General features: G+C 42.0%; 1 protein-coding gene and 1 non-coding gene across 3 annotated transcripts; one reads left to right on the top strand and one right to left on the bottom strand.

Annotated features, from left to right (window-relative positions):
* The first annotated feature begins 510 nt into the window (after window positions 1-510).
* Window positions 511-593, top strand: trnal-uaa (transfer RNA leucine (anticodon UAA)). Its single transcript has one exon. It is a non-coding gene; the product is annotated as a tRNA-Leu (tRNA).
* Window positions 594-4899: 4306 nt separating this feature from the next.
* Window positions 4900-11985, bottom strand: LOC139374982 (zinc finger and BTB domain containing 24). 2 transcript variants are annotated; one of them, XM_071116285.1, is made up of 9 exons: window positions 11954-11985; window positions 11010-11354; window positions 8595-9294; window positions 8228-8395; window positions 7869-8036; window positions 7704-7785; window positions 7166-7418; window positions 6716-6973; window positions 4900-6391 (listed from the first exon to the last, which is right to left on the bottom strand). In XM_071116285.1, the coding sequence occupies exons 2-9, from the start codon at window positions 11304-11306 to the stop codon at window positions 5906-5908; spliced, it is 2412 nt and encodes an 803-aa protein (XP_070972386.1). In that variant the 5' UTR covers window positions 11307-11354; window positions 11954-11985; the 3' UTR covers window positions 4900-5905. The 2 variants fall into 2 exon arrangements, with proteins under 2 accessions (XP_070972386.1, XP_070972388.1); XM_071116287.1 differs by having other exon boundaries at window positions 11486-11963.
* Window positions 11986-18339: the final 6354 nt, after the last annotated feature.

Genomic DNA, 18339 nt, shown 5'->3' with positions numbered 1-18339 from the left:
AACTTTTACATTAGTAACTTTGTGTTAATTTATCTATAATTTTACTCAAGTACCACAATTGGGTACTTTTTCTATCACTTCACTTCTATCACTCCCCAATGAAATGTTTGCCTATAGACATCAAGGGAAAATAATACAAAGCACATCTTTCAAATAACTGTACAATTGGCTGCCCAATTTATACCGTATCGTCATCAAGGAAATGTATTAATTTGATAGTATTAATTTGATAGAACACATTGTCAAGCCATTGATTTGTATCTGTTGATCAGGCTGAAGTCATTATGGTCAATCGACAGTAGTCTTGCAAAATCGTTACAATAGAATGTCAGAGTACCTATCTGCTTTGCTAATCATAGTAGCACCCGCTGCAACGACATATAATGCCGTTTGATTAAGATTGTTTTTTTTACATTGGAATGTTACATTTTTGCGAGTAACAATGATGAATGAACCTTTTCAGTATATATTGATATCCATGATCTGTTATTGGCCCTCATTTCGACGCCAACCAGGATGGCCGAGTGGTTAAGGCGTTGGACTTAAGATCCAATGGACATATGTCCGCGTGGGTTCGAACCCCACTCCTGGTAATCAGCGCACTTCTTTTGTTAATAGTTCCTGATGTCATTGGTAATGTCAATATGCGGAAAATGTATTCACAACCTGAAATAGTTACAGCGCTACCACTGTCCATTATATTGTCAAGTGACCGGAATAACAATTGAAATACATGTCCTCAAAGATGGAAGGCAGGCGGAGATCAGGTGGGACCATTCTAGCCAATGAGAGGGCAGATACGCGAACAACAGGACATAGAGATTAGATAGAGAACTCATCTTTGTATCGGTGCTATTGTATCTGTGACAGCATGAGCAGCGCCATTGAGGCTGAATGAGTCTCCCAAAACAAAAATGGTGAAAGCCCACCATGGCATTGTCCCTTAAAAAGGTTATATCAATCTAGTCCTCTATCTATCTCTATGACAACAGGCACAACTCAGATATAACGTTGTTTTTTTCAAAGTTGCCGAAATGCCACGTGCGTCCACTTGCATCAGTGACTTCAGAATAACCTAAACATTATGAAACTGCTATTAGATCAAATTACCAATTACATTTTTTTGTTGAACAAATTCGAGCCTCTCTCACGAATCTCCATACAGATTTTGGTCTGTGCCCAAAGTTAATGGATATACTGACCCTAACAATGGGAGTCGTTGTCCACAAAGCCTCATGGCAGGTTGTCTAGCTCCCGCCTACCATTTCTTTATATTTGTAGATAAATTAGTTTTGTAATCATTATTGTAATCCTAATCCTTTTTTAAATATTTGATGAAGGTTGTTGAAGTCAACCACCTGTATTCAATGGAAAGAGCCTGTCGCCGACAGACATGGCAGTCCTGCTGCTAGCTCCTTTGAAATATATATATATTTTGTGTATTATTTCTTACATTATTAGCCCAGAACGTTTTTTTGTGTTATTACATACAGCTGGAAAGAACTTTTGGATATCTGAGCGGCGATAACTCCCCAACATTACGATCAGGAATACGACTTTCCCGAATTGGATCCTTTGTTCTTGCCCCCCAGGGCAATTGAACTTATCCCAGAGGCTGCTCCAAGATGCCGCCAGCTGAGAATAGTTATTCGGAGTGGACTTCTAGTCCGATTCAGGAGGTGTGCACTCCATCCACCACTTCCGAGTATATTTCACTCGCGAATGTTCAGTCTCTGGACAATAAAGTAGATGAGCTCAGGGCGAGGATCTCCTTCCAGAGAGATATCAGGGACTGATACTCTGTTTCACGGAATCATAGCTCTCTCCGGATATACTGTCCCCGTCCATACAGCCAGCTGGGTTCTCAGTACATCGCCCAGACAGGAATATTGAACTCTCTGGGAAGAATAAAGGCGTTAGTGTATGTTTTATGATTAACTACTCATGGTGTGATTGTGATAACGTACAGAAACTAAAGTCATTTTGTTCACCCGATCTAGAATACCTCACAATCGACAATAATACCTCCCAAGAGAATTATCTCCAGTTATAGTCACAGCTGTGTATATTCCCCCTCAAGCTGATACCAAGACAGCCCTCAAGGAACTACACTGGACTTTGTGCAAACTGGAAACCACATATCCTGAGGCCCCATTTATTGTAGCTGGTGATTTTAGCAAAGCAAATTTGAGGAGGTGGCTCGGGTGGTTGATGTCCTTGATGATCTTTTTTGACCTTCCTGTGATATCAGTGACTGTAGGTGTCCTGGAGGGCAGGCAGTGTGCCCCCGGTGATGCGTTGTGCAGACCGCACCACCCTCTGGATAGCCCTACGGTTGCGGGCAGTGTAGTTGCCGTACCAGGCGGGGATACAGCCCGATAGGATGCTCTCAATTGTATATCTGTAAAAGTTTGTGAGGGTCTTAGGGGCTAAGACAGATTTCTTTAGCCTCCTGAGGTTAAAGAGGCTCTGTTGTGCCTTCTTCACCACACTGTCTGTGTGGGTGGACCATTTTAGATTGTCAGTGATGTTTATGCTGAGAAGCTTGAAGCTTTTCACCTTCTCCACTGCGGTCCCGTCGATGTGAATAGGGGCATGCTCGCTCTGTTGTCTTCTTAAGTCCACGATCAGCTCCTTTGTTTTGTTGACGTTGAGGGAGAGGTTATTTTTCTGGCACCACTCCAGGGCCCTCACCTCCACTCTGGAGGCTGTCTCGTCATTGTCGGTAATCAGGCCTACTACTGTTTTGTCGTCTGCAAACTTGATGATTGAGTTAGAGGCGTGCGTGGCCACCCAGTCATGGGTGAACAGGGAGTACATGAGGGGGCTGAGCACGCACCCATGAGGAGCCCCTGTGTTGAGGATCATTGTAGTGCAGTTGTTGTTTCCTACCTTCACCATCTGGGGTTGGCCCCTCAGGAAGTCCAGGACCCAGTTGCACAGTGCTGGGTTCAGACCCAGGGCCTCGAGCTTAATGATGAGCTTGGATGGTACTATGGGGTTGAAGGCTGAGCTATAGTCAATGAACAGCATTCTTACATAGGTATTCCTCTTGTCCAGATGGGATAGGGCAGTGTGCAGTGAAATGGCAGATATATCTGGATCTACTGGAGCGGTATGCAAACTGAAGTTGTTCAAGGGTGTCAGGTAGGATGGAGGTGATATGATCCTTAACTAGCCTCTCAAAACACTTCATGATGACAGAAGTGAGTGAGATAGTCATTCAGTTCAGTTACCTTTGCTTTCTTGGGTACAGGAACTATGGTGGACATCTTGAAGCAAGTGGGGACAGCAGACTAGGATAGGGAGAGATTGAATATGTCTGTAAACACTCCAGCCAGCTGGTCTGTGCATGCTCTAGGGATACTAGGGATACCGTCTGGGGCAGCAGCCTTGCAAGTGTTAACACGCGTAAACGTCTTACTCAAGTCGGCCACAGAGAACAAGAGCCCACAGTCCTTGGGAGCGGACCACGTCGGTGGCACTGTGTTATCCTCAAAGGGGGAAAAGGTGTTTAGCTTGTCCAGAAGCACGTCGGTGTCCACGACATGGCTGGTTTTCCCTTTGTAATCCGTGATTGTCTGTAGACCCTGCCACATTTGTCTCGTGTCTGAGCCGTTGAATTGCGACTCCACTTTGTCTCTGTACTGATGTTTAGCCCGTTTGATTGCAGGATTTACCTCTGTGTTTTTCCCAAAAGGCTCAGACTTTTCTGTTTCCGTCTACTCGGTCCGGCACCCGTGTCTCTCTGGGCCATGGCTCCGGCAGGCCTGCTCTCACTTGGGGCCAAAGCCAGGCCACTGGTACTTTTCAGCTGGCATTTACATAACATTGGCTAACTGTGAATATTATCTTCTCACGAAGCAACTGTTTTGATTATGCAGAGGCTGTTGATTCTGCTCTTCACAAGTCCTCACAGCCCTAGCTATGGAAACAATTTCACTAGCATAACAAAAGGGTGTATACACTAGTGTAACACTGATGTTAGTCAAAAAAGCAGCATTGGATGCTTTGTGAATATGGGCCCTGGTGAAATGTGTGATCTTAGGCATGCTCCTACTATCAGCCCCCCTCTTTTCTTTGTCTCATCTCCCAGAGGACCTGAGCCCCTGGTCATGCTTCCGTTCCGACTGCAGGATGACAAACATCCATCATTATCCATGACTACCATCCACATGCAATCCACCACCACTTTCCTAATAAACACTCCTCAATCTATTGTACATGGAACAATAAAGTTTATATATTTGATTAATATTCCCTTTTTGTCAATAACAGATTGTACACATAGCAACATGCTTGACAGATTTTTTTTTGGAACATATCTTTATGGAGGTTATGGGGGTGCTGCTGTTGCCCATCAGATTTCATATTATGCCAATATGTCGAGGTTGTCAATTAGGAAGATGGTGCTGTTCAGAATGACAAGTTCATTGACAGTTGATGTTCACAGGACTCTCCAAATGTCAACATTGAACGAGCACCATGGATGAAGGAGGGGAAAACAGCTTTTTCTACCACAACTCCACCGAATCATCCAATGATTGCTTCGTGAACAATTGCTGCATCTAAAATAAATGCATAAACACTTTTTTCATTCTGTTTCTTTATGGTGGATGTGATTGATTTAGCAGGTTTATTATATAATATATTGTTTTAAAAATGTTTTTCAATATAGAGTCAGCCACTGAGTATTTTAGGTTGTCTTTTTAAATATTTGCTAAGATAATGTATTGTTATTTTGTACATGTGAAACAGTCATTCGTTTTGGGATAGACTATTACCTGTAAATGTCAACTACCCTTTAAAAAAAAAAGTTGTGAAATTATACATATAAAACTTAATTTACCAGGAGAGATAGTGGACAAGCAAACATAAGAATCATCACAGACACCCTTGTAAAGTATTGTGTGATATTTAATGGAGTGGAACAAAATGTTTTATATGCTTCAAAACTACAGATTTAAGGACACTGAAGTGGTAAACAATGGCATAAAAAGCCTTAAAGCAGTAAAGAGGAGAAAAATACATGTACAATGGTTATTTCTGTATTAGTATTACCCACAAGCAGCCCATTAAAACACTTAGGTAGAGCAGAGGACTTACAGCATGTGGGTTTGCAATTTTAACTGTGCAACACCACACAGGCCTCAATCCTCGCAGGTAGGAGGGTACCAGAAATAAATGAATAAAAACAAAACTAACGAAAGAGCACACAGGGCCACAGCACTTCAGTAGCACGCAGACACCAACAATATCCCTCGCCTCATCAATACTTTCGACTCTCGCCTTGCTCTTGCAGCACCACAAATGGCAGTATGTTACCTTCATAATATAAACAATACATTTGTTCCACCTCACAATATAAATATGCATTTAAAAAAAAAAAAAAAAAATACATTGTGACTTGACATGCAAATAATGGCTTTTACCTGCTTCGAAATAACCCTTTTATTGTAGCCTGAAAGAATAGCTATTGGCTCAGAGCTTTTACATCACGTCAGCCAGAAGATGTCAGTGTCACACAGAATAATAACCTAGTTGGAATCACATTTTCTCTACCTCTGTGTCATTTCAATATCCTGGCATAGCTAACTAAATTCAATTTACAACCATTGTGACAAATGCATTTTTACATCCATTGTCCAACCTGAGTGTGAACTAAGGCAAAGTCAAATGTGTTGGGCCAGACTGGTTCCTCAGTCAATTCTGCTGTGCACATACAGTCTATGGCTGGGCTGGTCCTGACACATGGCTGTTGACTCCTTTGCGGCGTCTACGGCCATGTATCAGGGCTATGGCTGGGCTAGACTGGTGGTGTAGAGCTAGAAGACAGTTCCCGCCCATTCAGTCAGTTCTGTTAGGGCAGATTGGTTCTCCAGTCCTTCAGTCAGTTGTGCCGGGCCTATGGCGGGGCTAGGCTGGTGGTGTAGAGGTAGGAGACAGTACCAGCCTGTATCTGGAAGGTCTGGCCCTGGATATGGTGGCTTGGGATCTGTTCACTGGTCTGACTGATTGAGATGGGCTGGCTGCTCTGGCTGTTGATGTGGATAGCCTGGGCCTGACCCTGCTGCTCTCTGCTCATCTGCCCCAGTATGGTGCTCTGGTCCTGGGTCACAGCCAGCTGAGAGAGGGTCTGGTGCTGCTGCTGCTGGTGCATGACGTGGAGCTGCTGTACAGAGCCAGGGCCAGGGAGGGAGCCAGGCCTGGGTGCTATGTGCAGGGGCTGGGGCGGCCCATGGTGGGCCTGAAGGTGCTCCATGTCCTCCTTGGATAGAGTGATGACATGCATCTGTTCAGGCTGCCCTGCGACCCCAACCCCGTTGGTCATGTGTCCGTCCTGCAGCACGCTGATAGTCTGGATCTGCTGGTTGTGATGGTCCACGCTGCCCTGAATTGAAAAATAATAATAATAATTTGGATTTAACGTGCCATTCAAAAAACCAAAAGGACAAGGTCCTAGCCCTTTATTGAGCCCTAGAGGGGAAACCCAGCATTGGACAAGCATAGGACAATACAGATACATAGACCTCCTGTACATCAACACACATTGACCTGAGTACTGATGGCTTGTGTGTCCAAAAAAGCAAGGGACTGTACAATATATTGTCTGTGTCCCAAATGGCAACCTATTCCCGACGGGCCCTAGTCAATAGTAGTGCAGTATAGGGAATAGGGTGCCATTTGGGAAAAGACCATTATTGGCTCACTTTACCTGCGTGACCAAGGCCACGTTTTGCATGTGTCCTGACGGCTGGGTGAGGAGGGTCAGTCTGGAGTGGACCTGGTCTGCCGCCTCAGAGACCCCACCCTCTGTTGTGGTAATAATGCTGATGCCCTGATCATGCCCACAGTGACTGGGCACAAAGTTGAGGTTGTTGAGATTATCCACATCTCCAGTCACAACCAGCTGTATCTCCTGCTCTGGGTGACCAGGTAGCTGGTACTGCTGGAGCTGTAGGATGCTCCGTACCTGTGTATAGATGATGTCATGTGTTGTAGCTGATATCAATGACATACTTCACGAAGGTTACCTACGATGACTGCCTGCAGTGTCACAAAGCTCTGAGTGGACCATAGTGTGGTTTTGAAATCTGTCATTTGTATTGTCAATTAAGACTGTAATATTGTGGTGTGGCACAAAAAAAAATGTCCTAACTCTTACCTCCTCCGTTGCCCCAGCCTCCTCTTCCACCACCCCAGCCCCGCACTGGGTCTCCTCGGTGGTGATGGTGACTACGCTCTCCTTGTTGTGGGTTTTGGTGTGGGTCTTCAAGTTGTCCAGGCGAGCGAAGGACAGGTTGCAAAAGGAGCAGGTGAATGGCTTCTTTCCGGTATGGGAGGCGACGTGACGGCGCCTGGCACTGGCATCAGAGAATGACTTGTTGCAGACGTTGCAGACATATGGCTTCTCTCCTCTGGAAACACAAACACGTTCACACTGGTAAAAGGATGTGGACTGGATCACATTTTCATTCCTGTTTGTTGTGGAGTCTTCGTGTGTAGAACACATTCGTTATAAGCCCCTTTTGAGTTTGTGATCCTCACATGCACATAAATTGCGTCATATTTTTTTAATGGAAATAAATAAAATAAACATGCGGTAAGGGTGTTTTTTCCCCACCATCTCTCAGGATTGGTGTAAATCCTTTCTATGACAAGACATGGTGGAATAGTTCAACCTTGTATGAGTCATATCTCACCTGTGAATTCTGATGTGCGTCTGCAGTGTGCTCTTGGCTGTAAAACACTTTCCACAGATCTCACAAGTGAAAGGCTTCTCACCTGTCACGAGATCAGCAACAGCAACAACTTATTACATAGTAACACACTAGAATTTGCAGAAGTTAAACCTCGTCTCACTCTACCTGTGTGAGTTCTCATGTGCTTCTTCAGCTGAGCTGCATCCATGAACCTACGTTGACAGTGCGCACATTCTGGTAAAGATTTACCCGTATGGACCCTGTGATGGCTCTTTAGTTGTCTCTTCTGGCTGAACGTCTTTTCACATTTGTCACAGCTGAATGTTTTCTCCTCTAGGATTTAAAAGAGAGAATAAGAGTCCAAGTACAATTAATTAAAGGCAAAACTCGTACTTTTGAGTTATTCCGAATATGAAAGCCGAATTGAAAAGGGATACACTTTATATACGTTTTGATTGAAGTTGTATGCCCCAAGAAACGCACTAAACCATTATCACTCGCTAGAAGTCAGTCAAGTAGGCAACCTGTGTGTAAGTTCATGTGATCCACTAGTGAGTGTTTGGTGGACAGGGCTTTCGAGCAGACGGTACAGACGAAGGGTTTCTCTCCAGTGTGCATCCGCTGGTGAACCAGGAGGGTGTGCTTCTGTGTGAAACTCTTCCCACACGCAAAACACTTGAAAGGCTTTTCACCTGGTGGGAACATTTTAAAACATTATTATCACTCAGGCCTATGAAATAATATGCTTTAATCTAATTGGAGGGATATAGTCACAGGCCTCGCCTGTGAGGAACTTGTCAGAAATAAATGTGTTCTAGTAATTCTGTCTATAATGAAATGAAATTAGCCAATAAAAACAATCCTGGAAGTAATAGAGGTCCCAGGCCTCACCTGTATGAGTCCTTTGATGTATCTTTAAGAACAGGTGGTTTTTGAACACTTTCCCACAGTCTTCACACCGTGCCTCTGTGTTGGGGTATTTTCTCTTCCTGCCCCTCTTCCCTGGTTCTCTGCATTCAGACGTAGTGTCGTCCCGGTCACCCACCCTGTAGCCCTTAAATTTCACCGGCGGTCTGATCTTCCTCTTACTCTGCCGCCTAGTACGGGCTGATCTAGGATCATAGTCTGCATCATCAGAGTCTCTTATTGGAGAATCCAGTTTATCATGTGACTCAACCAGACATTCTTCAGGGTCTACACAGTCTACTGTGACACCATCGACTGTAACCTGCTGCTTTTCATTGGCTGCATCCTGGATATTGATGATATCACTTCTTACTTCCTGTTTATTGGACTCTTCCAACGGCTTCACCGACATGTCCACTTCATTCTTCCTGGGACGACCTCTTTTCCGTTTCGGCTGCATCGCTGACGATGTCCCTTCTCCCAGTCCTTTACCTTCTCCGCTGTCTGTGTTCACTTCCGGTCTCACCTCGAAACCAGGACAGGTGATGTTACTAAGGCCCCTCCCCTCTACACCTGGATAGGTAATGTTCAGGTTATGGTCCGCGTGAGCTTTCACAAGGTCACTAACCTCTAGGAGTCTGGCCAGGTCTAGTAGCTGCTCGGTAACACTCTCCTCCACAGATACCTGCAGGGATAGAAATGGAAGAAAAATCACTCTGGGATGCAAGATCCTTTAATTTTCAGTGCACGTCAAAATGATCACACTCCTTGATTTCAATGTAAAATGCACATTTACAGTGGCAAGAAAAAGTATGTGAACCATTTGGAATTACCTGGAATTCTGCAAAAATTTGACATAACATTTGATCTGATCTTCATCTAAGTCACAACAATAGACAAACTCAGTGTGCTTAAACTAATAATACACAAATTATTGTATTTTTGTCTATATTTAATACATATTTTAAACATTCACAGTGTAAGTTGGAAAAAGTATATGAACTAATTACTTCTCCAAAAGCTAATTGTCAGGAGTCAACTAACCTAGAGTCAAATCAATAAGACGAAATTGGAGATTTTGGTTAGAGCTGCCCTGCCCCATAAAAAACTCACAAAATTTGAGTTTGCTATTCACAAGAAGCATTGCCTGATGTGAACCATGCCTCGGACAAAAGAGATCACAGAAGACCTAAGATTTGTTGCCTTGTATAAAGCTGGAAAAGGTTACAAAAGTATCTCTAAAAGTCAGTCCACCGTATGACAAACTGCCTATAAATTGAGAAATTTCAGCTGTTGCTATTCTCCCTAGGAGTGGCTGTCCTGCAAAGATGCCTGCACGAGCACAGCGCAGAATGCTCAATGAGGTGAGGAAGAATCCTAGAGTGTCAGCTAAAGACTTACAGAAATCTCTGGAAGATGCTAACATCTCTGTTGACAAGTCTACAATACGTAAAACTCTAAACAAGAATGATGTTCATGGGAGGACACCATGTAAGAAGCCACTGCTGTCCAAAACAAACATTACTGCACGTCTGAAGTTTGCAAAGGAGCACCTGGATGTTCCGCAGCGCTACTGGCAAAATATTCTGTGTGTGGAGAAAAAAGGCACAGCACACCAACATCAAAACCTCATCCCAACTGTAAAGTATGGTGGAGGGGCTGCATTGCTGCCTCAGGGCCTGGACAGCATGCTATCATCGACAGAAAAATAAATCCCCAAGATTATCAAGGCATTTTTGCAGGAAAATGTAAGGCTATCTGTTCGCCAATTGAAGTTCAACAGAAGTTAGAGGATGCAACAGGACAACAACCCAACAGACAGAAGTAAATCAACAACAGAATGGCTTGATCAGAAGAAAATGTGCCTTCTGGAGTGGCCCTGACCTCCTGACCTCAACCCGATTGAGATGCTGTGGCATGACCTCAAAAGAGCGGTTCACACCAGACATCCCAAGAATATTGTGGAACTGAAACAGTTTTGTAAAGAGGAATGGTCCAAAATTCCTCCTGACTGTTGTGCAGGTCTGATCCGCAACTACAGAAAACATTGGGTTGAGGTTATTGCCAAAGGAGGGTCAACCTGTTATTAAATCAAAGGGTTCACATACTTTTCCCAACCTGCACTGTGAATGTTTACACAATGCGTTCAATAAAGACATGAAAAATTATAATTGTTTGTGTGTTATTAGTTTAAGCAAACTGTGTTTGTCTATTGTCGTGACTTAGATGAAGATCAGATCCAATTGTATGACCAATTTATGCAGAAATCCAGGTAATTCTAAAAGGTTCACATACTTTTCTTCCCACTGGATGTAAAATGTCAAAATTATTTTGGTTTTCCCCTGGAATTTCACTTCACGAAACCCAGTTACCATTACCCCCATTTCCACCCCTAGATACCTGGGCACTGTAGATGAACTCTAGTACAGCTCCAAAGGTCTCCGCCGCCATGCCGTCCAGCCTGTAGGTAGACTGGCTGATCTGCTCCTCAGCAGTGAACATGAGGGAGAAGTAGTCACTGCTGGCGGCCAACAGGGCCTTATGTGCTTTGAAGTGCACATCTTCTACGATAAGGGTGATGTCACACAGAAGCTCTCGCTTTCTCAGCTTGTCAAATTTGCAGAGGATGGTGTCCTTGTGTGTTGTTGAATGAATGGCTGTGTGGGAGGTGGGTGTGATTAGGGTCTTCTCAGACATTTTCTTGAGGATGGATTGTGAAGTATGATTCTAACCAAACCTCACCACCTGCAACAAAGTTAAACATAATTGGAACGAAATAGGCCTAATACATTGTATGGAATATGTTGATTGGCGCAAAGCTGTGGCGTGATCATTATAATTCACACTTCATAATTGTGAGACTGCTTGAAATGTACCTATAGCCCATCCATTTCATTTGAACTTTTCAGGGCTCTTGACTTCACACAGAATTTGCTACTGCAGCCTACAGAACAATGAGGCTCTCACTATAGAAAATATTTATCTCTTTTTTGTTGTTGCGATATTTCACACATATACATTTTGTCGATCAACAGCTGTTTGAAACCTTAGTAAGAACTGTTGAAGAGCCATAGGACAGAGCAATTTAGCGATCACTGGTCACTAAGTCACAGGGAAGTGCGCGCATACATTTTTGCATCGTTTCAAAACAGCGACACAACACCGGCGGGCGCCATGTAAAGCTTTCTACATTATACACAATGAATGCACTGCAAGTGGAACCCAAAATCTAAACAAAACAACAATGTTCAATAAAGAGACGAATAAACTTTCTCAGCATTTCTATGATTGCTGCAAACACTGCAATGCCTTAAAAAAAAGATATCAAGCTTTCAGGACCTTACCGTCTCTTCTTCGCAGTTATTCAGATTATCGCGAGATGTGGAGGTTGTTCACTGGTGTTTCATGTTTCTCGCAGTTTGAATCCACGATCTTTATAAGCTTTGGTTGGTATAATTTTTTGCTGCATTAATCTATCCCCGGTGTTGTTATAGCTATGGCCAGGATCAAGGAAATGTTTGTTAATGGGAGTCAAATAGTCATTATTATACCTCCGTGGTCGAATCTTTCACATGATTATTACACATGTTGTTGAGGCGAATCTTTATCGATCTCCAGACTCTAGTCATGCTTTTCAGGACTTTCCCCCTGCACTGTCAGAGCGTCCCACCAGAGGCGTATAGAGCAGCAATTGTATGCAATGATTCGGGTGTTCATTATACAGAGTAATACATCAGTTGATAACCTCGCACAGCCTGCAGATAGGTCAACAATTCTCTGGAGAAGTTGTGTTATGGATCATAAGACTATGGGCAAATAAGTGTTTTATCTGTACATTAACATGCTTTAAAATTAATATTTGAATGTTGTGCACTTAATTGAGTCAAGTGGAGGGGCTGTGGTTTTACAAATAGCATATTTTAATTGCTGTGTAAATCAACCTTAACCAACCCACTTATCCTTAACCTTTAGCCAACATAGGGATGTCTGGAACACTGACCTGTTGTTTTGATATGGATTTTCATTTGATCATACTCACATTAATGTATAACCTAAAGGTCTTTGCACATTTAATAAATAAACAATTACTTATTGGTTTCTGATCACTTCATGCGAAGTGGGCAGACAATAAGATAGAGAACTTTGCTATGCTATAAGAGGTGTACCAGGCTAACGACAGTTGAAGTCAGAAGTTTACATACACCTTAGCCAAATACATTTAAACTCAGTTAACAATTCCTGACATTTAATCCTGGTAAAAATTCCATGTCTTAGGTCAGTTAGGATCACCACTTTATTTTAAGAATGTGAAATGTCAGAATAATAGTAGAGAGAATTATTTCAGCTTTTATTTATTTATTTCAGGATTGAGGTCAGGGCTTTGTGATGGCCACTCCAATACCTTGACTTTGTTGTCCTTAAGCCATTTTGCCACAACTTTGAAGTATGCTTGTGTAACAGTATAACTTTAGACCGTCCACTCGCCCATACCCGGGCGCGAACCAGGGACCCCTCGAAGCATCGTTACCCATCGTTCCACAAAAGCTGCGGGGAACTCTATAAGGGGAACTACTACCTCAAGGTCTAAGTAAGTGACGTCACCGATTGAACCGCTATTTAGCGCGCACCACCAACTAAGCTAGCCGTTTCACATCCGTTACACTTGGGGTCATTGTCCGTTTGGAAGACCCATTTGCGACCAAACTTTAGCTTCCTGACTGACGTCTTGAGATGTTGCTTCAATATATCAACAATTCTTCTTGCCTCATGATGCCATCTATTTTGTGAAGTGTACCAGTCCCTCCTGCAGAAAAGCACCCCAACAACATTATGCTGCCACCCCCGTGCTTCACAGTTGGGATGGTGTTCTTCAGCTTGCAAGCCTCCCCCTTTTTCCTCCAAACATAACGATGGTCATTATGGCCAAACAGTTCTATTTTTGTTTCATCAGACCAGAGGACATTTCTCAAAAAGTTCGATCTTTGTCTCCATGTGCAGTTGCAAACCATAGTCTGGCTTTTTTATGGTGGTTTTGGAGCAGGGGCTTCTTCTTTGCTGAGCGGGCTTTCAGGTTATGTCGATATAGGACTAGTTTTACTCTGTGGATATAGATACTTTTGTACCCGTTTCCTCCAGCATCTTCACAAGGTCCTTTGCTGCTGTTCTGGGATTGATTTGCACTTTTCGCACCAAAATACATTAATCTCTAGGAGACAGAACGTGTCTCCTTCCTGAGCGGTATGACAGCTGTGTGGTCCCATGGTGTTTATACTTGCATACTATTGTTTGTACTGATGAACGTGGTACCTTCAGGCGTTTGGAAATTGCTCCCAATTTTCCAAGGTTTTTAAAGGCACAGTCAACTTAGTGTATGTAAACTTCTGACCCACTAGAATTGTGATTCAGTGAGTTTTAAATGAACTAATCTGTCTGTAAACAATTGTTGGAAAAATTACTTGTCATGTGTAACAGTATAACTTTAGTCCGTCCCTCTCCTCGCCCCAACCTGGGCTCGAACTAGGGACCCTCTGCACACATCAACAGTCACCCTCGAAGCATCGTTACCCATCGCTCCACAAAAGCCGCAGCCCTTGCAGAGCAAGGGGAACCACTACTTCAAGGTCTCAGAGCGAGTGACGTCACCGATTGAAACGCTATTAGCGCGCACCACCGCTAACTAGCTAGCCATTTCACATCGGTTACACATGCACAAAGTAGATGTCCTAACCGACTCGCCAAAACTATAGTTTGTTAACAAGACATTTGTGGAGTGGTTGAAAAACAAGTTTTAATGACTCCAACCTAAGTGTATGTAAACTTCCGACTTCAACTGTATGTGTCACTGCTCTAGGTTGATTAAAGTAAATTATAGTAATTAATTCACTATGAACTAAAGTAAATTCATCAGAAATTTTGGTTACTACATGATTTCATAACACAAACTTGTAAAAATAAAGAAAAACCCTTGAACTTTTGACTGCATCTTATGTCGAGTGTTATTGAAGCCTAAAGCCTTTTCTTTTGGGGTGTTGCTATAGGCCACCAAATGAAGGCAGTCAGTATCTAAACAATGTGTGTGAAATGCTTGATAGTGTATGTGATGTAAACAGAGGTCTACTTTCTTGGGGACCTGAATTTTGACTGGTTTTCATCAAGCTGTCCACTCAAGGGAAAGCTTCCCACTGTAACCAGTGCCTGTAATCTGGTTCAGGTTATTAATCAACGTACCAGGATGGTTACAAACACTACAGGAACAAGATCCTCCACACGTGTCGATCACGTTTTTACTAATACTGTAGAAATTTGTTCTAAAGCTGTATCCGTACCCATTGGATGCAGTGATCCAGGAAATAGCCAGAAAAGCCAAAGTTCCAAAAGCTGGGCCTAAAATAGTACATAAGAGATCATACAACTTATTTTTCTGTGACTCTTATGTGGATGATGTCAAAAATATTTGTTGGTTTGATGTGATTAATAAGGAGCATCCAGACACTGCGCTTGATGATTTTATGAAATTCCTTCTTCCAATTATTGATAAACATGCACCTGTTAAGAAACTGACTGTTAGAACTGTTAAGGCTCCATGGATTGATGAGGAATTAAAAAAAACTGTATGGTTGAAAGAGATGTGGCAAAAGGAGTGACTAATACATCTGGCTGCACATCTTACTGGCTGACTTACTGAACATTTATAAATTGTGACTAAACTCAACAAAAACAAGAATAAACTGTATTATGAAGCCAAGATCAACGATATAAAGAATGGGAAAAAACTTTGGAGTACTTCAAATGAAATTATGGGCAGAAAGACAAATTCAACTTTCATCGCATCAGATGGCTTTTTCATTACAAAACCATTTGATGTTGCCAGTTATTTTAATGATTACTTCATTGGCAAAGTGGGCCAACGTTGGCAGGAAATGCCAACAACGAACAGTGAACCATCGTATTCATGCATAAAAAAGCAAATAATGAAAGAGAAGCATTGCACGTTACAATTTTGTAAAGTCAGTGTGGGAGAGGTGGAAAATGATTGTTAGCAAATCAATAATGACAAACCTCCTGGCATTGACAACTTCAATGGAAAGCTACTGCGGATGGTAGCCGACACTATAGCCACTCCTGTCATGTCTAATCTGAGTTTAGAGGAAAGTCTGTCCTCAGGCCTGGAAGAAAGCCAAAGGAATTCCTAACCAAGAGTGGTAAAATGGCCTTTACTGGTTTTAACAGCAGGCCTATAAGCTTGCTGCCAGCTCTTAGAAAACTGTTTGGAAAAAATTGTGTTTGATCAAATACAATGCTATTTCTCTGAAAACAAATCAACAACAGACTTACAGCATGCTTATAGAGAAGGACACTCAACATGACTGATGATTGGTTTAAAAGACATTGATAATACGATTGTGGGAGCTGTACTGTTAGATTTCATGGCAGCCTTTAATATTAACCATAACCTGTTGTTGAAAAAATCTTATGGCTTTTCAACCACTGCCATATCGTGGATTCAGAGCTAACTAATATAACTCAAATGGTTTTCTTTAATGGAAGCATCTCTAATGTCAAACATGTAAAGTGTGGTGTACCGCAGGGCAGCTCTCTATGCCCTCTACTCTTTTATATTTTTACCAATGACCTGCCACTGGCATTAAACAAAGCCAAGGTGAGGTGTGAGGTGTCTGTTTCTCAAACTAGACACTAATGTAGTTGTCCTCTTTCTTGGTTGTGAGCACTCCTCTTTCTATTCTGGTTAGAGCCAGTTTGCGCTGTTCTGTGAAGGGAGTAGTACACAGCGTTGTATTTTATCTTCAGTTTCTTGGCAATTTCTCACATGGAAGCGCCTTCATTTCTCAGAACAAGACTAGACTGACGAGTTTCAGTGTTTCTGGCTCAATCAAACACACAAATGCAGATGTTCCAGATACTCAACTAGTCTAAAATAGGCCAATTTTATTGAAAATCAGCAGTTTCCTGCTACAATATTCATTTACAACATTAACAATGTCTACACTGTATTTCTGATCAATTTGATGTTTTAAATGGACAAAAAAAATGTGCTTTTCTTTAAAAAACAAGAACATTTCTAAGTGACCCCAAACTTTTGAACGGTACTGTATGTTTGAGGATTGTGTTTTTAATTTTTATTGCTAGGTATTACTGCACTGTTGGAGTTGGAAACAACACCCTATTACTTATATAGTGCACTACTATCGTGAATAAGGTGCCATTTCCAAGAACATAATGTGTTCAACCCAGTTCAATGAGTTCTTGACATGCATTCATTCATTCGGAAGTCCTTCTGGTTAAAAATGATCCCAACCCTAAAGTGGATTGGTTATATAGTTTTACTTCTATGCTGCACTGTCGTCACATGTTCGATTAACAGCTATCATAAACATTGTAAAGAATACTGTACTGCACCTTCAGAAAGTATTCATACTCCACTTATTCCACATTTTGCTATGTTCATCGAAATTCAAAAATTGATAACGTTTTTTTCCCCTCACCCACGTACACACAATACCTCATAATGACAAAGTGAAAATGTGTTTTTAGAAATGTAAATGTATGGAAAATGAAATAAAGAAATCAAATTTACATAAGTATTCACACCCCTGAGTCAATACTTTGTAAAAATAAAGCACCTTTGGCGGCAATTAAAGCGAAGAGTCTTTTTTGGGTGCATCTGTAAGAGCTTTGCACATCTGAAATGTAAAATATTTGCCCATTCTTAAATAAATTCTTCAATCTCTGTCAAGTTGATTGTTGATCATTGCTAGACAGCCATTTTCCCTTCAGGATTGTGCCTGTGCTTATACCTGTATTACGTTTATTTTTTATCCCTAGTACTTGCCGATGACAAGCATAGCCATAACATTATGCAGCCATCAACATACTTGAAAATATGATGAGCTGTGTTGGATTTGCCTCAAACATAACGCTTTGTATTCAGGACAAAGCGTTTTTTTTGCAGTATTACTTAAGTGCCTTGTTGCCAACAGGATGCATGTTTTGGATTTAGTGTAATTCTGTACAGGCTTCCTTCCCCCCCCCCTGAGGCATTGAACAACCTTCCTGTTCATTGTAGTGGAATCTGTTCTTGAAATTCACTACTCGATTGCGGGACCTTAGAGATAATTGCATGTGTGTGGTAAAGAGATGGGGTATTATTGAACGCGGAATGAGTCCATGCAACTTATTATGCAATTTGTTAAGCACATTTTCACTCATGGACTTCTTTTGGCTTGCCATAACAAAGGGGTCGAATAGTTATTGACTCAAGACATTTGCGCTTTTAATTTTCTATACATTTTCTCAAATGGTGTACCAACAAAATTCAATTGTGACATTATTGTGTGTAGATCAGTGACAATATCTCTTGTCACTATTTAATTCAGGCTGTAAGACAAGAATTGTGGAAAAAGTAAAGGTGTGTGAATACTTTCTGAAGGCACTGTACGGACTTCATGAAGTTGAATATGGATGACACGCTTTTCTATGTTTCCAAATCTTTGACTTTGAATTTAAATCACAAATTTAAATGTAATTTAATTTTTTTTTGACTTTTAAGTGTAGAAAAGCAGGATGCCTGGTTGTGAAGCAGAAAGTAAACAAAATCTCCAGGAACTAAGCAGCCAGGGATATGATGTCATTGTCAACTGCCCCAGTCTGGGGGCCAAGTCTTGAGTAGGGGACTCTCAGGTCTACCCTGTTAGGGGACAGGTCCTGAAGG

This window comes from Oncorhynchus clarkii, chromosome 19 (assembly GCF_045791955.1).
Source record: "Oncorhynchus clarkii lewisi isolate Uvic-CL-2024 chromosome 19, UVic_Ocla_1.0, whole genome shotgun sequence".
Classification (NCBI taxonomy): domain Eukaryota; kingdom Metazoa; phylum Chordata; class Actinopteri; order Salmoniformes; family Salmonidae; genus Oncorhynchus; species Oncorhynchus clarkii.
This window is presented reverse-complemented; position numbering and strand designations above follow the sequence as displayed.

Coding starts and splice junctions, on each gene's coding strand:
- LOC139374982 (XM_071116285.1), bottom strand. CDS start 11,306: ATGTCTGAGAAGACCCTAATCACACCCACCTCCCACACAGCCATTCAT. Junction 9,295..11,009: donor AGTTCATCTACAGTGCCCAG/GTATCTAGGGGT, acceptor CTATCCCTGCAG/GTATCTGTGGAGGAGAGTGT. Junction 8,396..8,594: donor ACATCAAAGGACTCATACAG/GTGAGGCCTGGG, acceptor TGTTCCCACCAG/GTGAAAAGCCTTTCAAGTGT.